Source organism: Hylobates moloch, unplaced genomic scaffold (genome assembly GCF_009828535.3).
Source record: "Hylobates moloch isolate HMO894 unplaced genomic scaffold, HMol_V3 SCAFFOLD_14, whole genome shotgun sequence".
Classification (NCBI taxonomy): domain Eukaryota; kingdom Metazoa; phylum Chordata; class Mammalia; order Primates; family Hylobatidae; genus Hylobates; species Hylobates moloch.
In genome coordinates, this window is record NW_026652289.1 from 65,761,823 (window position 1) to 65,775,430 (window position 13,608).

Sequence of the window (13,608 nt, forward strand, 5' to 3'; positions counted from 1 at the left end):
ATCTCTACAAAAATTACAAAAATTAGCCAGGCGTGGTGGCTTGCACCTGCAGTCCCAACTACTCAGGAGGCTGAGGGGGGACAATTGCTTGAGCCCAGGAGGTCGAGGCTGCAGTTAGCCAAGATTGTGCCACTGCACTCCAGCCTGGGCAACACAGTGAGACTTTGTTTAAAAAAAAAAAAAAAGAATACGTAGTGACATGGAGCAATGCTCATTTTATAGTAAGTGGGAGGAAAATTCAAGTCTACAAAAGATTATGCACAAGATGATCCCAATTAGGTTAAGTCAAAACCCAAAATAAACCTATATCCAAGAGAGTAAAAAATATTGGGAAGGATATAGGTCAAAAGTAAAAAATGTTTATCTCCAGATGGTAAATTTTCTTCTATTTTTCTGCATTTCCCAAAATGTATATTATACATGTATCCTTTTTGTAAAGACAAATAAGGTGATTAAGAACATCAAGTCAGGGCCGGATGCGGTGGCTCACGCCTGTAATCCCAACACTTTGGGAGGCCAAGGCGGGCAGATCACTTGAGGTCAGGAGTTCGAGACCAGCCTGGCCAACATAGTGAAACGCCTCCCCCCCACCCTCCACCATCCCCGTAGCTGGTGTTTGGCTACCATTACATGGTGGTGGACACCTGTAATCTCAGCTACTTGGGAGGGCTAAGGCAGGAGAATCGCGTGAACCCAGAAGGCAGAGGTTGCAGTGAACTAAGATCACGCCACTGTACTCCAGCCTGGGCGACAGAGCAAGACTCCGCCAAGAAAAAAAAAAAAAATCCAGTTAGACCAATTTTCTGGTAAAGTGTCTTTCTGGTTTCTTGCCTTTTGGTCGCCCATGACACCCATCTTTCAAGCATAGAGTTTCCTCCTCAAAAATAGAGCATGCTGTCACGCGCCGGTGGTCCCAACTACTTGGGAGGCTGACGTGGGAGGACTCCTTGAGCCTAGGAGTTGGAGACCAGCCTGGGCAATATAGCAGGACACTGTCTCCAAGGGAAAAAAAAAAGAATTGTGGCGTGTTCCTGTGGTCCCAGCTACTTGTGAGGCTGAGGCCGGAGAATCGTTTGAGCCCAGGAGGTCGAGGCTGCAGTGAGCTGTGATGGCACCATTGCATTCCAGCCTGGGCAAAAGAGCGAGACCTCGTCTCAAATAATAATAATGATAAAGACTCATGTTCGGTCATCGGTGACATTCGCCTTTCTCAGCCCCCTAGTTGTCCACTCTGCAAAGTACGTGTAATCCTCGGAAGGGGTGGGGTCTCTTAGTGAACGAAGCACAGCAGCGAATCCGTGCTGTTTTAAAAACTTTTTTTCAGAACAAAGCAAACCTAAGGTACAGTCATACCCCGCAGAAAACTTCGAAATCTGCGCCTTGAAAAGGGAAGCCAAAAGGATACGAGCCTCTTTCATAATCTCTCTGGCACGTATTAATGGTTAATAATACTGTATTTTTTAATACACAAAAGAAGAGAATAGTGGCATTGCCCCGTGTGCCCACCCCCAGAGCTAACCGAGAGCGGCCGGGCCAGGGGGCCGGGGCCGGGGCTGAGCGGCCCGCCGGGTTTCGGGGTGGCGCCGGCCAGGGTGGCCGCGGGCGCTCCCTCGCCATAGCCTAAGCCCGAGGCCGCTCCCCAGCCAGATTCTGGCCTCAGGCACTGCAGAGCCCGCGGCCCTCGCCAACAAGCCCGTTAGACCCACGGGACTTAGCACCCTGGAACGCGCGCCATCCCCGGGTCTTCCCTGCGCCCTGGACCCAAGGACCCGGCTGGAGCGTCCCCCTACCACCGAGAGGCGGGCCTAGAGCGGACAAGCCCCTCCCCGCCGCTCCTCCCAGCCGCTTCTATCCCGGAAGTTGATGCCGAGCGCAGATCGCTTGTAGCTTGCTAGCTGTGTGGGCTGAGAGGTCTGGTAGGGCTGAGCTTGCGAGAAGATCAACATGCCTGTGAGTTGTTTACATCGGGCCCCGGGTTTGTTTTGGGCTTCTTTACCGAGGGTCATATGGGACGGATGAGTCCGGCTGCCTCTCGGGCCGGTAGTGTCCGAGAGTGGCGAGGCGGCTCCCGTTGCGCAGCGTCTTCGCGCGTGGCGGGCATGTAGTGACTTGCCCGGTCAGCGCGGCGCGGCTGGCCCTGCAGGGGCGTGGGCTGCAATTCAGAGGCGGTGGCTGGGAGGGGAACAGCTCTCTGTGTAGCTTATGAGCGGTCTGGGTTTTTGAGGGTGCCCCTGAGGCTGTGATCTTTGGGTCTTTTTGCTTTCCCAGTGTTTGGTGTTTCTCGCCCCCTCTGCCTTCTTTCGGAAGCGATTTCCTACTTGTTTTCCTTTTTTAAAAACTGTCCTCGTTGTTGCCTTATATATTAATTCCGTCAAGGACGGTCGCTCAGCAAGAATTCCTGTCAGATCAGCTGTTGAGCCACAGGAGCGAAAGTCACCCAGGCGCTGGCGTTCTCTGGTCGACTTCAGCAGTTTCTACTCTAAGCGAGTCCACAGTCGGGGTCACTTTCTTTACTTAGCACCTCGACTTCGCGCAGTTTTCATTGAAGACAGTTCATTACGCAGTTGAGTAAAGAAGGACAGAGTTTGCCTTACCATATGTTTCCTGATCGTCCGAAAGCCCTTTTCTAGGGACTTGGAGAACACAAGTATTATGAAAAGTATTGATGAAAGTTATTAACAGGTTTCGAAAAATAACTTTACTATCTGACGTGTTGCTTCTGCCGAGGATGACCGTTATTCCTGTTTTTGCATGTGTATTTCACGTATGGTTAAATGTGCCAGCATTGTGGTTTAAAACTAATAATAATATGCTTCTTTGTTCAGTTGGCTAGAGATTTACTACATCCGTCCTTGGAAGAGGAAAAGAAAAAACATAAAAAGAAACGCCTAGTACAAAGTCCAAATTCTTACTTTATGGATGTAAAATGTCCAGGTAAAATTTGAAATCTTCATTCCTTTACTAAGGAAAATTTCTGTAGGGATTGCTAGTGTGGTGTGTATAGTTAAGATACATTAGAACCCTCTGTTGAGTAGAAGTGGGATTACAGAATTGGAAATGTCAGGGACGTTTTCATAATAAATGTACTGAAACCATTGTGGGAACATTTCGGGGTAAGTGAAAACGGGCATTCAAAGGAGATATGCTATTTGACTTAGCAAGTCTTTAAGCTCTTCAGATGATGAGTTTTCTATTTCATGATACAAAGAAAAGTCTGTTGATTCTTCAGTCTAAAGCTGTGCTGCCCAATACAATGGCCATTAGCTGAATGTGGCTACTGAGCACTTGTGGATAATCAAAATGTGGATAGTCAAAATAGAGATGTTCTTTAAATGTAAAATACTCACTGGATTTTGACGATGTAGCACAGAAAAAAAATACATTGATTACATGTTGAAATGATATTTTGGAAATATTAAGTTTAATGAAATATATTATTGATTTTACCTATTTTTAAAACATTTTGTGTTGCTGCTAGAAAAGTTTATGTTACACATGTGGCTTGCTGTTTCATAGCACTAAAGTTACTAATTTTTTTTTACATATTACCAGAAATGTCGAGCAGGTGCTGTTTTCCTCTGCTTTTCACTTTTAACATTGCCTTTTTTTTTTAGGTTGCTACAAGATCACCACGGTTTTCAGCCATGCTCAGACAGTGGTTCTTTGTGTGGGTTGTTCAACAGTGTTGTGCCAGCCTACAGGAGGAAAGGCCAGACTCACAGAAGGTATATCATTTGGCATTCTCCAACCCAGTGATGAGATTGATTATAAATGTCTCTATCTTCACTGAAAAGTTTAAAGAAATCTTAATGATTACCAAAATAACTTATCTTTCATTGTGTGCTTTCAGTAAAGAATGCCCTGTTCAAATGGTTATATTTATACTCTTGACCTTGCAGTGAACTCCATTGACTTATTTTTCTTAGTTTAGAACACATTTATTCACTTAGTTTGCTGAACTTGGAATCAATTAAATCAGAATAGAAGCAAAAGAATAACTACATGTTATAGGACATACGGATTTATTATTTATTTATTTATTTATTTATATTTATTAGGAGTCTTGCTCTGTCGCCCAGGCTGGAGTGCAGTGGCGCCATCTCGGCTCACTGCAACTTCTGCCTCCCCAGTTCAAGTGATTCTCTTGCCTCAGCCTCCCGAGTAGCTGGGACCACAGGCGTGTGCCACCATGCCTGGCTAATTTTTTGTATTTTTAGTAGAGACGGGGTTTCACTGTGTTAGCCAGGATGGTCTTGATCTCCTGACCTCATGGTCCGCCCGCCTCGGCCTCCCAAAGTGCTGGGATTACAGGCATGAGCCACTTTGCCGGCCAGGACATATAGATTTTTAAAACCATATAGAATTTAAAAATTTCTCTTACAAAATTTTGTTCCTTATGTATTTAGTACATATAATAGTTTTTTTTAATCATTGCCAGCTAAGCAACAGATAGCTAATATATAAGTTAAAATGCCAGAGGTTTTATTTTTATGAGCAACTGCAATGATTAATATAAAAACCTAATTTTAATTCCTCTTTCACTTTAGTGCAATAAGAAAAAAAATTATATATATAGTTTCCATAGTAATACTTGTACATTTACAATTCCATAATGATGTTATAAATTTGCTTGTGATATTTTGGGGAGCTGTAAGTTCCATGCTGTCACTGGAAGAGTTAAGTGGATTGGCAGCAAATCCGAGATCTATTTGGTGTGACCTGGTGAGATCTAAATATGGAGTCAGCACATGATATTTTAAGAGTAATATTGCTAAGTAATATTGCTAAGTATACTTGTGAGATTTTTGAAACAAAGTATGTCATGTCATGATTTTGGAATTTAGTGCCCATATGCTGACAGATGGTTTAATGGGTCTGTCTGTTCTAGAGTTTTCCTAATAGGTCTGAAAATGCCTCTAATCAAAATTATTTTCTTGAGAAAAGTATTCAGAATAGTTCCTAAAAATTAAGAGTATATCTTCTGACAGCTTGCTTGAAACAGTCTTCACTGTTGAATTCAGGCTTATGGTCTTAAGTAGACTTCATTATAGCATTTGTGAAATAGGAGTGACACTTATAGTCATACCAGAGTAAACTCAGATATGATAGATGTATTATAGCAAATTTCTGGTATAAAAGGATAAATAATCTGTATATGAGTATTAATCCAATATTCTTAAAACTTCAGTATTTTACTGAAAAGTACTTTTTGTCATTAAAATTATAGCAAAGTTAGAATGCACTTGTTTAATATACTCTCATGATTCTTTTGCAGGGTGTTCATTTAGAAGAAAGCAACACTAATGATTCAAACAGCTTCCTGAATTTTGTGTTATCTCACAGAAAGCCTTATCATAAATTCCATAATTCTAATTAATTTACCAAGATAATGTAATTACATTTGGTTTTGTAAGGTATACAACAGTAATCTCCTATTTTGGTGCCAGTTTTTCAATAAAGTTTTGATTATGGGCAAATCCCCTCTTTTTCTTTTTTCTTTTTAAAATATATTTGAGTATGCCATACATTTATATATACAGTGTATATGAATTTGGTTTAAACATTTTAAAATTTATTTTGATTGGTTTGTGTCTTTTTTTTGAGAGAGAGAGAGTCCTGCTCTGTCACTCAAGCTGGAGTGCAGTGGTGCGATCTCAGCTCACTGCAACCTCCGCCTCCCAGGTTCAAGCGATTCTGTTGCCTCGTCCTCCCAAGTAGCTGGGATTATAGGCACACACCACCATGCCCCGTTAATTCGTGTCTCATTTTCAAGAGTAGAAACCCTAAATATTTTATTTTCATTCCTTTTCCAAATTGCTATGAATGGAATTAAAGGATTACAAATGTAAAGTCTATTATTTGTGAATTCTAAATGTAGTTCTGTTGTTGTACCTGTGGAAACATCTTAAAGAAGTACATATTTTGCACATCCTGCACGTGTACCCCGGAACTTAAACTATAATGAAAAAGAATAGTTTCAAAAAAATACATATTTAACACAGTAACCATCACAGTGTAATGCCTTGGATTTATGTGGCCTTGCTATACTACTATATAATTTAGGACAGTAACTGCTAGCTGGGGTCTGAGTTACTTATTGGAAGCTCCTTTTTAGGGTAGAGAATTTGAGGAGAAATCAGAAGTGGCATGATTTACCCGCAGAAGTCCTGGTTGGCGATAGTAGATGGTGTTGAATTCTCTGGCCTAGACAGGTGAGCACTCCTGACTACGGATGTGTGTTGAGTGGTTCTGGTGCCTGCCTCATGGTCATTTTCATAGTTTATGAAGTAATCCTGGGGAGCTGAGACGGGGAGTGTATCCGCTCACTATGCAACTCCTCATTGGACTAGGAAGATAGTCCAGTTTCTACTCTGCTTCTATTTGATTTGTTACCTTATGGCAGGAATTAGAACAGGCATTTCCTATCAACAGGTGGGACTCTAATGTGAGCAACTGATCCGCTTACATACTGCTTAAATCAGAGAACTGTTGCACAACAACTAAAGAATGATGGCAAGTTTGGGGTGTATATAGTTGTATGAGGAAGGCCGGGCGCAGTGGCTCACACCTGTAATCCCAGGACTTTGGGAGCCTGAGGCAGGTGGATCACCTGAGATCAGGAGTTCAAGACCAGCCTGACCAATATGGAAAAACCCCGTCTCTACTAAAAATACAAAATTAGCTGGGCGTGGTAGTGCATGCCTGTAATCTCAGCTAACTTGGGAGGCTGAGGCAAGAGAATTCACTTGAACCTGGGAGGTGGAGGTTGCGGTGACCCGAGATCGTGCCATTGCACTCTAGCCTGGGCAACAAGCACGAAACTCCGTCTCTCTCTCTCTCTCTATATATATGTATGTAGATGACCCAGAGATTCTCAGACTTTTAGTTTCTGACATCATTAGAATCTCTAATTTTTTTCAGGCCATTCCTTGGCCAAAAGAAATACCTGATAGTTAGATTTATTAACTTATGTTCTAACAACTCTAGTAGCCATTTGAAAAAAACTATACACAAGAGCGTGATGTGGTGATTTTTTAAAAAATAGAGACAGTGTCTTGGCTCTGTTGCCCAGGTTGGAGGGTCATAGCTCATTGTGACCTCCAACTCTTGGGCTCAAGTAAGCCTCCCACCTCTGCCTCCTGAGTAGCGGAGGCTTCAGGCATGTGCCACCACGCCCACCTAATTTTTTTGTAGAGATGGGGCTCTGGCTATGTTGCCCAGGCTGTAATGAACTCCTGGCCTCAGGTGATCTGCCTTGGCCTACCAAAGTGCTGGGATTACAGGTGTGAGCCACTGTGCCTAGCCTGATGTGATAATTTTTATCTCATCCTTAAATCATCACAGTTACTAATGGAATGTGTGTGCCTTTTGGGCTCCGTACAATTTCTCAGAATTGAAATCAGATTGGTCACCATTGTCCTTATTTCTTCCACATTGATTTCTGCATGGTGCTTTTTGTCATAGCAGTGGCTCCAAACCCAGCTTCACAAGGATAGGATGCCATCAAAGGGAATGTAGTGCCATATCATATTGAAACTGAACTACCTGGAACTAGTAGTTTATACAAAAGATGTGTCAGTGTCAGCGTTTTTCCTGAGGTACTCCAAGGCACTTCAGCTTGCACAGTTTAGGATACTTGGCTATATGGAGAGGCAGTGGGGATGACAGCTTTTGATGAGAAGGAATCAAACCTATGATGAGGAATACTCTAACAAACCCATGAAAATTCCCTTGGAAGTATTTTTTAAAAAAGGATTATACTTTAAAGACCACATCTAAGGGCTGGGCACGGTGGCTCACGCCTGTAATCCCAGCAGTTTGGGAGGCTGAGCCTGGCAGATCACTTGCAGTCAGGAGTTTGAGACCAGCCTGGCCAACACGGCGAAACCCCGTCTCTACTAAACATACAAAAATTAGCTGGGCATGGTGGCGCACACCTGTAGTCCCAGCTACTTGGGAGGCTGAGGCACGAGAATTGCTTGAAACCAAGAGGCAGAGGTTGCAGTGAGCCAAAATCGCACCACTGCAATTCAGCCTGGGTGACAGAGGGAAGCTGTGTCTCAAAGAACACATCTAAGGATTTACATGGCATTGGGAAACGAATGGTGTATTAAGTTTTACTTTATTATTAATCTAGATGGTATTACTGGTTTTGAAAAGTGCTGAATAGGACACCAGGACTTTCCCAAACTTCAGGGTCAGCCACATACATTATTATATACTGAATGTTTTAAATATTTTTATATTAACTTCAGATTTTAATGTAAATATATTTGTAAAGGAAACTTTCCATAAACTTAATATAAATGTATTTTTAGGGGAAGCCTTCCATAAATGGAAAAACCAGTTACATAAAGATAGCTAAAAATAGGCCGGGCGCAGTGGCTCACGCCTATAATCCCAGCACTTTGGGAGGCCGAGGCGGGTGGATCACGAGGTCAGGAGATTGAGACCACCCTGGCTAACACGGTGTAACTCCGTCTCTACTAAAAATACAAAAAATTAGCCGGGCATGGTGGTGGGCGCCTGTAGTCCCAGCTACTCGGGAGGCTGAGGCAGGAGAATGGCGTGAACCCGGGAGGCGGAGCTTGCAATGAGCCAAGATCCCGCCTCTGCACTCCAGCCTGGGTGACAGAGCAAGACACCAGCTCAAGAAAAAAAAAAATAAGCTAAAAATAAAATGAAATTCTTGGCTTCTGGCCTGATGAGATGACAAATGGTTTGTGTCTGGTTGTTCCTGTAAGTCATCTGATAAAGCTCTAATTCCTTTTTGTTTTATTTTTCTGGAGATATGATTCAGATACTATAAAATCCAACCTTTTGTGATGTAAAAGTCAGTAGTTTTTACTATATTTACAAGGTTGTACAACCATTACTACTGTCTAATCCCAGACCATTTTCATCACCTTAGAAAGAAACTTCATACCTAACAGCATTCACTCCCTATTCTTCCCTCCTCTCAGCCATTGGCAGCCACTAAGCTACTTTTGTCTCCATGGATTTGCTTCTTCTCAATATTTCATATAATGCTATTTCATATAAATGGAATCATATGGTACGTAGCTTCTGTATGTTTCACTTAGCATAATGTTTTCAAGGGCTATCTATGCTGTTGCATGTATCAATCAATATTTCATTCATTTTTTTGATAATATTCTGTGTAATATACAATGTTTATCCATTCATCAGTTGATAGACATTTAGAGTGTTTTCACTTTTTATTTATTTATTTTTGAGATGGAGTCTTGCTCTGTTCCCTAGGCGGAGTGCAGTGGCGTGATCTCAGCTCACTGCAACCTCCGCCTCCCGGGCTCAAGTGACCCTCTGGCCTCAGCCTCCCGAGAAGCTGGGACTACAGGCACGTGCCACCACACCCCGCTGATTTTTTGTATTTTTTGTAGAGATGGGGTTTCGCCGTGTTGCCCAGGCTGGTCTTGAACTCCTTACCTCAGGCCGTCCGCCCACCCCAGCCTTCCAAAGTGCTGGCATTACAGGTGTGAGCCACTGCACCCGGCCAAATAAAGTATTCTTAATTACGTCTGCAAAATCCGTTTTGCTGTGTAAGGTAACATATTCGTAGGTTCTGGGGATTAGGGTGTGGGAATCTTTAGAGGGCCATTATTCTGCTACCACAAAATATAAAGTTGTAAAATTCTACCCCATATTTGAAAACTGAGATTCTTAAGTTATGTCTTTGTAATTCTCTTTTTTCTTTTTCTTTCTTTCTTTTTTTTTTTTTTGAGACAGAGTCTTGCTCCGTCGCCCAGGCTGGAGTGCAGTGGCGCAATCTCAGCTCACTGCAAGCTCCGCCTCCTGGGTTCGCGCCATTCTCCTGCCCCAGCCTCCAGAGTAGCTGGGACTACAGGCGTGTGCCACTGTGCCGGGCTAATTTTTTTAAAAGTATTTTTAGTAGAGACGGGGTTTCACCGTGTTAGCCAGGATGGTCTCGATCTGCTGACCTCGTGATCCGCCGGCCTCAGCCTCTCATGTCTTTGTAATTTTCCATGGAAAAAAACTTTTAAATCTTTGGAAGGAATAGAGTACATTATTGCATTTTACAAAGAAAAGGATAACTTTATAGAATAATGACCTTGTATTCTTTTAGGATTTTACAGCTACTTTTTCACAACTATAGGCATAGAAAATGACATCAGGGGCCGGGCACGGTGGCTCACGCCTGTAATCCCAACACTTTAGGAGGCTCAGGCAGGCGGATCACGAGGTCGAGATTGAGACCATCCTGGCCAACATGATGAAACCCCGTCTCTACTAAAAATACAAAAATTAGCTGGGCATGGTGGCGGGCGCCTGTAGTCCCAGCTACTCGGGAGGCTGAGGCAGGAGAATTGCTTGAACCCGGGAGGCTGAGCTTGCATGAGCCGAGATCGTGCTACTGCACTCCAGCCTGGGTGACAGAGCAAGACTCTGTCTCAGAAAAAAAAAAAAAAAAGATGACATCAGGTCATGGTGTTTGCTATTGATCGACACTTACATAGGCTTTGAATTTTTGTTTCAAAGGAGATGCCAGAATTGCAAATTTTCTCCGTTGATTTGTGTCCTACTGATTCTGGCTCGCTTCCCCCCTACACTCCTAGGGCTACTCTCACTTTCATGCCTAGCAAAACTTCACCTTTCAAAGAATTTAGGCAGAATAGTCCTAATTTAGTTAATAAGCTTTCATTTTAAATCTTAGGGAAGCAGTGTTAGTTTCAGTTATTCTATAGGAACAGAAATTGGAGCTGCCACAGCCTTTTGAACCAGACAGAGCCCGGCAGACCCTCAGCTTCAGCCCTGCTCAGTGTTTTGTGTCTATGAAAGTCTTTTTAATTTTCTCATTACACATTTTATATATCATGCTATGTATTTAGAACAGAGGGGGTGTGTAAGATTATGACTCTATGTTATCTTTATCTTGTCTTTGTATTAATTTGAAGTTGTTTTTTCTTTATTTGTAGCCAACTAATTAAAATACCAACACATACTTATTTTTATTCATTTTTATGTGACAGACTTTTAAACTGAAGACTGCATCAATAAAATTGCATGCCATTAAATATGACTTTTATTGGATTGGTAAATTTTTAGAGATGGCTTTTTTTTTTTTTTAGACAGAGTCTTGCTTTGTTGCCCAGGCTAGAGAGTGCAGCAGTGTGATCTCGCCTCTCTGCAACCTCTGCCTCCTGGGCTCAAGTGATCCTCCCGCCTTGTTCTCCCAAGTAGCTAGGACTACAGGCCCATGCCAGCACACCTGGTTTACTTTTGTATTTTTTATAGAGACAGGGTTTCACCATGTTGCCCAGGCTGGTCTCAAACTTCTGGGCTCAAGTGATCCGCCCACCTCAGCCTCCCAGTGTGTTGGGAATACAGGTGTGAGCTACTGCGTTGGCCTAGAGATGCTTTTTATGGGAAGTCACGATAATGGTTAAAACAGGCTTTAGAGTCAGATATGTGTGGGTTTGAAACAAGTGCTAGTTAGTGGTTTGTGACCTTGGAAAAAAATAATAATATTTCTACTTAATAGAGTTATGTTGAAGGTATAATGAGATAGCATATACAAAGAGCTTAGCAAAATGCCTTTCCCACAGTAAGTGCTCTGTTAATAGTTTGTGTGGGCCGGGCGTGGTGGCTCACGTCTGTAATCTCAGCACTTTGGGAGGTCAAGGCGGGTGGATCAACTGAGGTCAGACCAGCCTGACCAATACGATGAAACCCCGTCTCTACTAAAAATACAAAAATTAGCCAGGCGTGGTGGTATGTGCCCATAGTCCCAGCTACTCAGGAGACTGAAGCAGGAGAATTGCTTGAACCTGGGAGGTGGAGGTTGCAGTGAACCGAGAACGCGCCATTGCACTCCAGCCTGGGCAACAAGAGCGAAACTCCGTCTTAAAAAAAAAAATAGTTTGTGTGTTTTTTTTTAAGTGGAAAGCAGTCATGTCTATTCAACATCAAGTACTTCGATGTTCCATTTTTTCCCTAAAGTTGTTTACCCACCTTACCACCACACTGGAGCATAGATATATTAACTTTTGCTACAAAACAAGTCACCCCCAAATCTAATAGCTTAAAATGTTGACTTATTACTATTTCTCATGATTATATGAGTTGGCCGCTTACTCTGTTGGTCTCACCTAGGTTCACTTACACAGCCACCTTCACCTGGAGGCTCAAATCATAGGTCTGGCAGCTGGTGCTAGCTGTCAGCTGGGGCATCTCTGTTCCCCTCCATGTGGCCCCCCATCCTCCAGTAAGCTAGTCTGGCTTCTTTACATGGAAATCTTGGGATAGTGTTCTTAGAGGGTGGCAGACAAAAGCTTGAAAGCCACTTAAAGCCTATGCAGTGGGACTTGTGCAACATTATTTCCACCACATTCAATGGGTCAAAAAGCAAATCATAAAGCAAGACCAGATTTAAGAGAGTGGAGAAAGAGCTCCACCTTTGGATGGAAAAAGCAGCAAAATCACATTGCAAAGTTGCATGCACAATGGAATGAGAGGAAATCGTGGCCATCAAAGAACTGGTGGCCGGGCACGGTAGCTCATGCCTGTAATCCCAAGCACTTTGAGAGGCTGAGGCAGGAGGATTGCTTGAGTCCAGGAGTTCGAGATCAGTCTGGACAACATTGTGAAACCCCTACTCTACAAAAAATTATCCAGGCATAGTGGAGTGCGCCTGCATTTCTAGCTACTCAGGAAGCTGAGGTGGGAAGATCACCTGAGCCTGGAAGGTCAAGGCTGCAGTGAGCCATGATTGTACCACTGCACTCCAGCCTGGGTGACAGAGTGAGACCTTATCTCTAAATAAGTAAATAAATAAATAAATATAAAAGAAAATTCCAAATGGGGGCCCAGGCATGGTGGTTCATGCCTGTAATCCCAGCACTTTGGAAGGCCGAGGTGGGCACATCACTTGAGCCCAGGTTACAGTGAGTTATGATCATGTCACTCCACTCTAGCCTGGGTGCCAGAGCAAGATCCTGTTTCTAAAAAATAAATAAATTCCAAATAACATAAAACACTAACATTAAAGAAACATTAAATATTTAATGTTAAAATAACATTAAAATAACATTAAAGAAAGGCATGACATTTTGATGTTTATCTAAGGGCACGGATTGAAAATTTGACAAACATGAATACAGGACCTAGAGATCAGAAGTCAGAAAGAAATAAGGAGATGAAATGGATCTGTTTTAGAGAGCTGCTCTCTTTCTACTTCAACCACTCAGAGATATCCACCTATTTACTTGTATAAAGTGTTAAGTGAAGAAACAGATTTAGGGCTCAGAGTTAGAGAAAAGCCCTTCTTTTATTAGAGTCTATAAAAACTTTGATTTCTTTTTGAATTTTCCTGAGTTCAGTGGCACACTGGTAATCTCTAGTACACATGATCTGTGGCTGTTAGAACAAAATTCCCCAATACGTTAACACTGCAGCCTCCAAAATGGCTCCCAGTGATCCCCACCTTCTGGTATCCACTCCTTGTACAGTCCTCTCCCACACCACATCAGGGTTGGTTTCTGTAACCAACAGAATTTGGCATAAGTGATGGCATATAGCTTCCAAGGCTGAATTATAAAAGACATTGAGGTGTTTCCCTGTTTCTTCAAG

General features: G+C 42.7%; 1 protein-coding gene across 3 annotated transcripts; it reads left to right on the forward strand.

Annotated features, from left to right (window-relative positions):
* Positions 1-1,832: 1,832 nt before the first annotated feature.
* RPS27L (ribosomal protein S27 like) lies at positions 1,833-11,059 on the forward strand. 3 transcript variants are annotated; one of them, XM_032174476.2, is made up of 4 exons: positions 1,852-1,950; positions 2,826-2,934; positions 3,615-3,725; positions 5,276-11,059. In XM_032174476.2, the coding sequence occupies exons 1-4, from the start codon at positions 1,945-1,947 to the stop codon at positions 5,302-5,304; spliced, it is 255 nt and encodes an 84-aa protein (XP_032030367.1). In that variant the 5' UTR covers positions 1,852-1,944; the 3' UTR covers positions 5,305-11,059. The 3 variants fall into 3 exon arrangements, with proteins under 3 accessions (XP_032030366.1, XP_032030367.1, XP_058283107.1); XM_058427124.1 differs by lacking the exon at positions 1,852-1,950 and adding an exon at positions 2,116-2,563 and having other exon boundaries at positions 5,276-5,778; XM_032174475.2 differs by lacking the exon at positions 5,276-11,059 and having other exon boundaries at positions 1,833-1,950; positions 3,615-4,350.
* The last annotated feature ends 2,549 nt before the right edge of the window (positions 11,060-13,608 follow it).

What these genes read in the sequence shown, in the direction of transcription:
- RPS27L (XM_032174475.2), top strand. An exon ending in TATGGATGTAAAATGTCCAG is followed by an intron (nt 2,935 to 3,614) that starts GTAAAATTTGAA and finishes TTTTTTTTTTAG; the next exon opens with GTTGCTACAAGATCACCACG.